We start from the raw sequence: 10,764 nt of genomic DNA, 5'->3' as shown, positions 1-10,764 counted from the left end.
TAATCTATTGGTGATTCCTTAGAGTGTGTTCTTCATTTCAGTTATTGTATTCTTTAGTTCTACCTGGTTGTTTTTTATGATTTCTGTATCCTTCTTTATGTCCTCCCTAAGTTCCTTAAACATTCTTATCATCAGTGTTCTAAATTCTGTCTCTGAAAGGTTGGATACCTGTGTTTCATTTAATTCCATTTCTTGAGGTTTCTTCTGATCTTTTACTTGGGACATGTTTCTGTGTTTCTTCATTCTGGCTGTCACTCTGATTGTTTTGATGTATTAGATCACCTAGAAAGAAAAAAAAAGAAAGAAAGAAAAGAGAAAGAAAGGGGGAAAAAAAAGGAAAAAGAAAAAAGAGAAAAGAAAAAAAGGGGGGGCTCTCTGCCCGTTTTAATCTGCAGACCACTTGCTCAGCAATAGAGAGATTCTGGGCAACTCAGCACCAGCTGTTGGGGGGAAGGGCTCAGTGCGTCATGCACTGACCTCCCTCTAGACTTGAAGTGAGCTTCCCACAATTAATTGCTGTTTGCTCTGGAACCATGCTCACCACCAAAAATCCTCACAGGTTGTTGCAGGCTGTCTGCTACTGTAAAAAAAAAACCCTCTGTGGCCTGGAGAGGTAAGGGCCACGGACAGGGTGCTCAGGGTGCCCCTGGCAACACAGCTTTAGGTGGGTGGGGCAGGACCCCAAGGCACCACAGGGTGTGTTCAGTGGCCCCCCCAAATCAGAGTAGCATGCACTCCTGCATCAGCAGCCAATCCACACAATCTCACCTGGAAAGCCTTGGCTGAATCACGCAGGCACACAGCTCGCGGCCCTACACTCCCAGGAAAACTCCCTGTCTCAGCCTGTCCCAATCAGCCGCTCAAAGATCAGGCCGAGTAGCCCGACAGCCAACTGCCACCAAGACAATGCTGCATGCACAGTGCGGAAATCAGGGACCTAAGCCGAGTTGCGCACTTTCGGGTCTCAATAAGCAGTCTGTTGTAGGCAGAGCGTGCTTGGCCCGCATTTCCCTGGCTACGCAGCACAAACAGTATGGAGGGTGGGGATCCAAGGCCGCATGTGCACGCATGCATGCATGCCCCACACACGCACTCCTGCGCTTATTCCAGCAGACCAATGCAGTCCCAGACCTGAGCCTCTGTGGGAGGGCCCAGCCCCAGCCCTGAAAAAATGGCACCCTCCTGTGCACTACTCATGTGCAAACTCCACACCAGGGGAACAATGGTCCCAAAAACATCCAGCTCCCGCGCCAAAGGCACTCAGTTCAGTCCTTCCCGCAGGTTCCTAGGCCCCGCTCACAAAGCTACTGCCTCCACCAGGAACCGGGTGAGTGCTCACCAGCGAGCAAGTCAGTTTGCCGGCTCCACTGGTTCTCCAGCTGCCCCTAGCCTCACTGAGCCGAGCAAAGAGAGTCTCACTATTTACTACTTCCAGCTATCGTAGACCCCTCTTCCTGGCAAAGTAACTCTGGGCTGGTGAACAACATGGTGTGGGGCTGGAGGATCTCTCCCCCAACTGGAGAAGCCTCCCCACTGCTGAGGTGTCCCTCACGGGGTTCTCCCTCTCTCGTCTCCGCCCCTCCTACCAGACTCGTCATGACCTCCTCTTTAAGTCCTTCGTTTAGAGGTTCTCTTCATCTAGTGTCCAGGGAACTTCCAAGGTTGACTATCTCATAAATTATTCGTAATTTTGGTGTGATCCTGGGAGGCAGTTGGCACAGCATCTGTCTATTCCGCCATCTTACCGGAAGCTCCGGAAGTGTGTACTTCTTAATGCCCTTCACCTTTTGCTCATTCCCAATACCCCTTCCCTATGGCAACCACAAGTTTGTTCTCTGTGTCTATGAGTCTGTTTTCAGTTTTTGTTCTGTTTTTAAAATTCCACATATAAGTGAAATCTTACAGTATTTGCCTTCCTCTATCTGGCTTAATTAGCATAATACCCTATGGTCAGTTCATGTTGTTACAAATGGCAACATTTCATTCTTTTTTATGTCTGAGTAACACACACACACACACACACAAACACACATGCCACATCTTCTTTATCCATTCATGTGTAGATGTACACTTAGGTTGCTTCCATATCCTGGCTATTGTAAATGATGCTGAAATAAACATAGGGGTGCATGTATTCATTCAAATTAGTGTTTTTGTTTTCTTTAGATAAACACTCAGAAGTAGAATTGCTGGGTTGTATGATGGTTCAATTTTTAATTTTTTGAAGAACCTCCATACTACTTTCCATAGTGGCTGTACAAATGTACAGTCCCATCAAAAATGCCTTAAGTTTCCCTTTTATTCACATCCTCACCAGCATTTACTATTTGTTGTCTTTTTGGTAATAGCCATTCTGACTGTGTGAGGTAATATCTCATTAAGTTTTGATTTGCATTTCCCTGATGATAAGTGATGTTCAGCATCTTTTCAACATGCATCTGTTGGCTATTTGTGTGTCCTCTTTGGAGAAATGTCTATTCAGGTCCTCTGCCCAATTTTTTAAATGGATTGTTTGTTTTTATGAAGTGGAGTTGTATGTATTCTTTATATATTTTGGATATTAACCTCTTATTGGGTATATCAGTTACATATATATTCTTCCATTCATTACATTGCCTTTTCATTTTGTTGTTTCCTTTGCTGTGCAAAAGCTTTTTAGTCTGATGTTGTCTCATTGGTTTATTTTTGCTTTTGCTGCCCTTGCCCAAGGAGACTTATGTAAAAAATTATTGTTAAGACCAATGTCAAAAATGTTGACTGCCTATGTTTTCCACTAGGAGTTTTGTGGTTTCAGGTCTTACATTTAAATCTTTAATCTATTTTGAGTTTATTTTTGTATACAGTATAATAAAGGGGTCAAGATTCACTTTTTCATGTAACTCTCCAGTTTTCTCAACACCATGTATTGAAGAGGCTTTTCCCCCATTGTGTATAATTGCTTCTTTTGTCATGGATTATTAGATCATATGAGTGAGTTTATTCCTGGGCTCTCTATTTTGTTGCATTGATCTATATGTCTGCTTTTGTGCCAGTATCATACTATTTTGATTACTATAGCTTTGCAGTATAGTTTGCAATAAGAGAGTATGATACCTCCAATGTTGTCTTTCTCAAGATTGCTTTGCCTATTTGGGATCTTGTGTGGTTTCATACAAATTTTACAATTATTGTTCTGGATCTATGAAAAATCCATTTTTATTTTGATATGGATTGCATTGAATCTGTAGATTTCTTTGGGTGGTATGAACATTTTAACAATATTAATCCTTCTCATCCATGGGCATTGCATATACTTCTATTTATTTGTGTCTCCTTCAGTGTCTTTTATCAATGTCTTATAATTTTCAGAGTGTATGTCTTTCACTACCTTGGTTAAAATTATCCCAGTAGTAAATGGGATTATATTCTTAATTTCTATTTATAATATTTTGCTATTAGTGTATAGAAATGCAACAGGTTTCTGTATATTAATTTTGTCTTGCAACTTTACTGAATTTATTTATTAGTTATAACAACTCTTTGGAAGAGTCTTTAGGATTTACTATATATAACATCATGTCATCTGCAAACAGTGACAGTTTTACTTCTTCCTTTCTAATTGAACACTTTTTTGTTTCTTGTCTGCTGTGTCTAAGACTTCCAATGCCTTATTAAATAAAAGCTGTGAGGGTGGGCATCTTTGTCTTGTTCCTAATCATAGATAAAAAGCTTTCAACTTTTCAATGTTGAGTATGATGTTAGCTATGAGTTTGTCATGTATGCCCTTTATTATGTTGATATATGTTTCCTCTATCTCTACTTTGTTGGAAGTTTTTATTATAAATGAATGTTAAATTTTGTCAAATCTTTTTCTGCATCTATGGAAATAATCATATGATTTTAATCTTCCATTTTGTTATTGTGTTCTATCACGTTGATTGATTATAGATATTAAATTACCTTTGCATCTCTGGAATAAATCCCACTTGATTATGATGTATGGTCCATTTAGACGTCCACTGGGTGTGGTGGTCTCAGACTGAGACTGCTTTGAAGGGGCACCAGTGCCAGTAGAGGCCACCTATCACGTCTGGCAGTGTGGGAGCTGCTTTGGAGGGGTGCTGTGGTGGAGGCAGATTGGGCAGTGTGGGACCTCAGGAGAACACTGAGGCAGGATGAACAGTATTGGCAAAGTTAATGGAGAGTGTTAGAAATGGTGCCTGCCAGCTCCAGGCCAGATAAGAGTGGGGAAAAAAAGGGCCTTTGCCAGTATTTTTATCCCCAGAGAAAGCTTCAATTCAATAGATTCCTGCTCCTCCAACACTCACCCTAAAATTATTCCATGTATCTCCTTTAGTATGACCTAGGAGTTTTTCAGAACACTGCCTCAGTGCTAGAAGTCCAAGCAAGCAAGTTTGTGCTCAAGCCCTTTAAGAGTAGGGTCTTGGTTTCCTAAAGCCTGTCAGGTCTCCTGGACATAAGCCCCACTGGTTTTCATAACTAGATCTTATATGGACTCCTCTTCCTAGTACAACTTCCTCTGCACTGGGGAGCTCAATGTGGGGCTCAGATCCATCATTCCTCGGAGTGGGGGGACCTCCATGGCTATGAAATCCCTCCTACTTGTGGGACACCACACAGGGGATGTGGGTCCTGACTAGACCCTCCTACCATTCTCAATGTGGCTTTTTCTCTATTCCTTAGGTGTAGGAAAATCTGTTCTGCTAGTCTTCTGGTCAGTCTCATAAATAGTTGTTCTATAGGTAGTTGTAGTTTTGGTGTGTCTGTGGGAATCGGTGAGCTCAGGAATTTCCTACTCCACCATCTTGTCCCCCTCCTCCCCAGTTCTTTCTGAAGCTGGTTTAACACTGGGGATTGTGACCTTAATAAGGCCAGAGAACTTAGGGGAAATGCAGCTTGGAGGAGAGAGATCTAAAGAATTAAACATCTTTAGCCCACAGCATAATGGAAGGAAAGTGCCCTTCAGGGGACCATGTACTATGGCAGGGTTCTGAAATGAGGCAAAAATAAAACTGCATCTTGCACTTTCTGTTTGCTGTAGTGTTGCAGTCAGAATAGCCCATTGAGCACCACGCCATGTAAAATGTAAATTGGCTCCATCAGAGTTCATATTCAGAGGGCCACAAGTAAGCCTATGGCCCCACTATGTGGCAGGCATAGTGCCAAACATATTGCATCATTATGTCATTGAATCTTCATAGAAATTCACGAGGTATTAGTATCCTCATTTTAAAGTTGAGAAAATTCAGCTTCTAAGAGGCAATGTCCCTTACCTAAGTAATTATGAGACTTGAGATTCCAATTTAGGATTACTTGAACTTTTGATTAAAGTTCAAGTAATTAAGAGTATTTTAATTCAATTGATTAAGAGTATTTTAGGGACTCCTAGACTTTAGAACTGGAGACTATTTTAATGAGCTCAACTTCTGGGTTTTCCCAATTGGAAAAAAATGAAGCTGGAGGGGGACTGGCTGAGTCTCAGTTGGTAAGAGCCCAAGCTCTGAGCAACAAGGCTGTCAGTTCAATTCCCACATGTGCCAGTAAGCTGTGCCCTCTACAACTAAGATGGTGAATAACAGCTCGGCCTGGAGCTGGGCTACTGTGAGTCGCTGGTGATGGCGTAGGCTGCAGTGGGGCTGGCCAGCAGTGGGCGTGAGCTTTCGTGAGCTGCTGTGAGCCGCTGTGAGAGACAGTCCAATGGCCAGCGAGCAACTGCCTCGCCCAGGAAGACTGCAATGATAACACCAACATGGGCCAGTGAAGCAACATCCTCCACAACTAGGCTGAAGAACAAAAGGACAGCAACTTGTCTGTTCTGCTTCCCTGACTCCCCAGCACTGTTCTCCTCCCCCAGTTCCCCAATAAAATCTGGGGGGAAAAATGAAGCTGGAGGGAACCAGGTACTCTACACAGGATTCCTATGTGAAAGCAAAGGAAGTCACTGGAATCTTGCAGAGTGATACCTCAGCACAAGTTCAGCAGCTGTGCACACTGTGTTCACAGATGTGAAGGCAAGCCATGTAGACAGCAGGGTCAAGGAAATAGAGGGAAGGCAAGAGGCCAGTTCATCCCCCACCCAGGCTTTTCTCCCCAGTGCTCCATTAGGACTGCAAACCTATATGCAGAAACCTGTCTCTAGACTAGATCTTCTTAACTACAGGGTAGATGGGTAGTTGAGTTACCTTCATATTTGGTGAGTATTTGCAGAAGGAATGGGGAAAAAGCAGAAGATCTAAATTTTATCCAGTGCTATCATATCTCAGATAAATGTATTACTGATTTACAGCCCTGTTTCCAAAAATTAGCCAAAAAATGTTCAGATTTTTGCTTCAGATCAGGGTTTGACTTCTAGATTGGTTGATTAGTAGTTAGGGAAATGTGAGGCTTGTTTCTGCATGTGCAAAGTGAAAACAATCATAACTATCTCATAGAAATGTTAGTATTCTTTCTCCACACCTGTTCCCTCTCTTTCCTACCTTTGAGGCACAAGATCTATTTTAAAAATTACAAAAGGAGTAGTATTTGACCCTTCTTAAAATAAAAAGAGGGTTTTTGATTAACGATCAATTTTGTCCTTAGAAACATCCTTTGAAGGTTTGTCAGATTTGATTTCTCCCCTTAAAAGATAAGAAAATTGAAGTGGCTATTCCTTACTTATCCTTAGTTAGTGACATAGGAAGATGGTAGTCACCTGGGAAACACCTGACATAAGGAAAAACTGCATGAGACTGGCACTGTGAATGCTTGGAGGTTAGTCCAAGTTTCTCTGTATCAAGACCTGTACAATAAACATCATCAGCACTGCTCTATCTCAAAGTAGTGCCATGTGGTCAGAAACCCTCTTTGAAGACAAAAATGTCACAAGAGACTGACTCCCAAACCTACCAGCCCCCTGTATAGAGCCCCTTGTATAGATTCCTCTTCTTCAGAAAAAATAATCTTGTTTTTTGAGTTTATATTTAAACCAAAGTCACTAAATGGTTTTCTTCAATTGTTTCCTTTGTACATAGACTACCTTAATGTCACTGGAGTTCACCTGTTCAAAGAGAAATGGGACTCCAACAAAGTGGATCACCACACTGACAAGTATGATAACAAGAAGCTAATTGTACGTAGAGGACAGTCCTTCTACATCCAGATTGACTTCAATCGTCCATACGACCCCAGACGAGATCTCTTCAGGGTAGAATATGTCATCGGTGAGTACCATGTGCAAGCCCTAGTTATGATAGCCCATCCATGTCATCATGTCATGATAGTCATGATTCTGTGGGTCACAAAATAGAGGGTGGGTACAGGTTAAGTTGCATTATTTCCCAGAATCTTACTTTAATAGTTGGCTGAGTCTGGGATTACATTCAGCCCATGAACTATGCTCTAAGATGGGTCTGTTTAATGCCAAACATCAATAATTTGGGCTGCTTAGGCAAGATTCTGGTACAAATAAAAGTGAGGAAATTGGCACAAATGTTAGTTAAATTCTTCTTCCCCAAATGGTTCAGCATCCTATAGTTTTGACTTTTAATTTATCACACCTGCCCTCATGATGTAATTGGTCTCATATGCTGAAAATATTTGGAAATCTTAGTATATGATCTCCATGTAAGCATTTCCCAAAGTTTATTCTGCTCTAATGTAGTATGTACCATGGGACAGTCCATGAAAAAGGATGGTCAAATAAAGTTCACTAAACACTTTGTACCTTAATCTCCTCTTGCAATTTAACAATGCACATTAGCTTTAATTGTCTTAGGAAATACCATGTAAGTTCATTTGGTCCAGTGTTTCTCAAAATAATTTGACTGTGGAACCCTTTATTAAGTAATAGCAATTAACATTTGACACATTTTGGTAAATATTTTTCTAGGAATTTACAAGAGTAGCAAGTAAACACATGCACAAAACTACAAGGAAATCTGTCTATATAATCCCGTACATAAGTAAATTAAAGGAAAACTTCTGGCAATCAAGTTGTAGTCACTGAAAGTAACATGATTAAATTCAGCAGCTACTTTTAGAAACAATTTAAATAAAACAAAAGTAAAGAAATATCCTCAATTGTTTACCCCAAACTAACTATTTTTGATATCCTAGGTTTCAAAAAGTTAGTAATTTTTATTAAATTAAAATTTTTAAATGCCTGCTATCACCATTCCTTAAAAAAAAACATTGTTTTAAAGGTTTAGCAAATGAGCAACATAAAAGAAATATCTACTATAAACACTAGAAAATAAGAAGTAACAATTATACTTTGCTAATACTATGACAGTATATATAGAAAACCCACAAGATTAAAGGAAATAAGCACAGTATTAATAAAACTTTTAAGGTGACTAGACAGAAGTTAATAGCTTTTCTCTTCTCTATCACTAAAGGCGTAGAAATAAAAATAAGAAAAAAATATTCCACATATAAAAGTAGCTAAAATTATGAAATGTAGGAAGAAATTTTATAGAACAAGACGCTCAACGTATATAAAGCAGCTATAAAATCTTAATTAAAAGCATGAGAAACCATGTTCTTAGATGTGAAGTCTCAGTACACCTGAAATTAATATGAAATAATATTGAATGTCAACTGTAATTGAAAAATTAAAAAGGAGAGGAAAGGTGAAGGAGAATAAGAGGTCCAAATTTCCAGATATAAAACTAATAAGTCATAAAGATGTAATGTACAGCATAGAAATATAGTCAATAATGTGATAGCATAGTACAGTATCAGATAGTTGCTAGACTTACAACGTGATCACTTCTTTATGTATATAAATGTTGAATAACTATGGTATACACCTGAAGCTAATATAATATTGTATGTTAGTTTTATTTTGATAAAAAATTTTTAAAACTGGTCTCCCAACAATATGTGGATTTAATTCATTTCCAGTTAAAATCCCAATGGAATGTTTTGTTTGTTTTGTTTTTCCCCCTTTGAACTGGATAAAATAACAGAGTTAATTTGAAAGAATAATTAACTGACAATAACCAAGAAAATTACACAAAGAAATAATAATGGAACATTTTCTATCAGAAGCAGCTATAAGAACATACAATAAAAATTATTTAGTAGAACAAAGAATCCAAAAATAGATCTCAGTATACGAGATTACTTAATATAATTGTTTGCTTAATGGAATAAGAGAAGTATGTAGATTTTCCTGTTTTTTGTTTGTTTTTGTTTTAATAAATTAAATGATGCAGAAACAATTAGTATTTTGTATTTTGGTATTTCAGTATATATATACATATATATATATATATATTTGGCATATATATTATGTATGCTACATATAATGTATATGTATATATTTGGTATATGCATACCATTATACCACAAATGGCCATATATATGGCCATATGGCCAAAATATAAATATATGAACAGAAATACCACAAATAAAGTGGATGGACAAAAGAGTTCTGGGACAATATTCAAAATATTTTCATCAGAGATAAAGGGTTAACATAGAAAGCGAAAAAGCTCTTACAAACTAGCAGTATGAAGACAAGCAATAGAAAAATACGTGAAGACATAATAATAGAAAAAATTGTGAAGAGAAAATTCACAAAAGAGAAAAATCTAAATGACCTATAATCATATGAAAATGTTCTCAAATTCACTAGAACAGTGGGAAAGCAAATCAAAGTAATCTCTATCAGACTGCCAAAATTTTAGAAAAGATTGTACTATCTGCTGGCATGTATGTAGATAAAAGGAGTACATTGCTGATATAAATATTCAATTTGATAACATGTTTAAAAAGCAATTTGCCATATCTATTAATATTTAAAAGACATATACCCTTTGACCCAGCAATTCCAGTCCTAGGAATCTATATCAAAGATATTTAAAATCCAGTTTATAAAGGTGAGTGTTATTTACTGCAGTAATGCTTATAGCCACACACACAAAAAACAACTAAAAATAAACATCTCTCAATAGTGAAATGGTTAAAAATATTGTGATATAGTCACATAATGCATTGCTATTTAAAAAAAAATGAATTAGACCTATGGCAGAAGACTGCAAGAGAGGTAGTAAGCAAGAAAATAAAATACAGAAGAGTGAACATAAAAGTTTGTATATGTGTGTATAACTAGTCATATATGTACATAGAGCTGTATAGCATTATGAGTACAGACAGGAATATGAAGCACACACATAAGTGTTGACATGGGTTCCTTGGTGATAGTGTAGCCAAAATAGGAAAAGCAAAAGGGAGGAGAACCAGGCAAGAAAGGGGGAAAAAAAAAGCAAGCATGATATTATTATATGAAGGCATTTATGCAGAATTATTGATCTCTGTGGTATCATATATAAATTAAAAGTAATAAAATTAAAACTAAAAATACTTTCTTAGAAAAAAATCTGTGACCCTCTTACTACTTGAGTAATATGGTTTGTGCTTACTTGCATTTACAGTGCAAATTTGTATATAAATGTGGGAAAATTGGTTGAAGACTGAGTGGAAATGGTAGAGGAGAAAAGAGAGGAGAAAAGAAAAGAATAAGCAGCATCAATGTGATGCTTGGGTTCCACACAGCATTTTCTGTCATCCCAGTTGTGGGATAAGAGAAAGGAAAACCAAATGCTATTCATGTGTTAGGGAAAACTAAATAACCACAATTTACTTACATTTAGGAAAGAGACTATTATTGTTAATATTTTTAACAATGGGTACTTCAGTTGAGAAATGAATCCACAGATAATATTTTTAATAATATTTTTAAATCTAATGAATGTTTATTTACCTCTCTTTCTTATTTGT

General features: G+C 38.0%; 1 protein-coding gene across 2 annotated transcripts in view; it reads left to right on the top strand.

Annotated features, from left to right (window-relative positions):
- The window catches only part of F13A1 (coagulation factor XIII A chain), a 203,518-nt gene that overhangs the window by 16,884 nt on the left and 175,870 nt on the right, over nucleotides 1-10,764 (top strand). For both annotated transcript variants that reach the window (XM_019624776.1, XM_019624777.1), the window contains one exon: nucleotides 7,011-7,199. In XM_019624776.1, the coding sequence (XP_019480321.1) occupies nucleotides 7,011-7,199 (189 nt within the window). The remainder of the gene's footprint in view (nucleotides 1-7,010; nucleotides 7,200-10,764) is intronic.

Source organism: Hipposideros armiger, unplaced genomic scaffold, assembly GCF_001890085.2.
Source record: "Hipposideros armiger isolate ML-2016 unplaced genomic scaffold, ASM189008v1 scaffold_607, whole genome shotgun sequence".
In the NCBI taxonomy this organism is placed as follows: Eukaryota; Metazoa; Chordata; class Mammalia; order Chiroptera; family Hipposideridae; genus Hipposideros; species Hipposideros armiger.
Note: the sequence above shows the minus strand (reverse complement) of the source record. Positions and strands in the feature narration are given on the sequence as shown.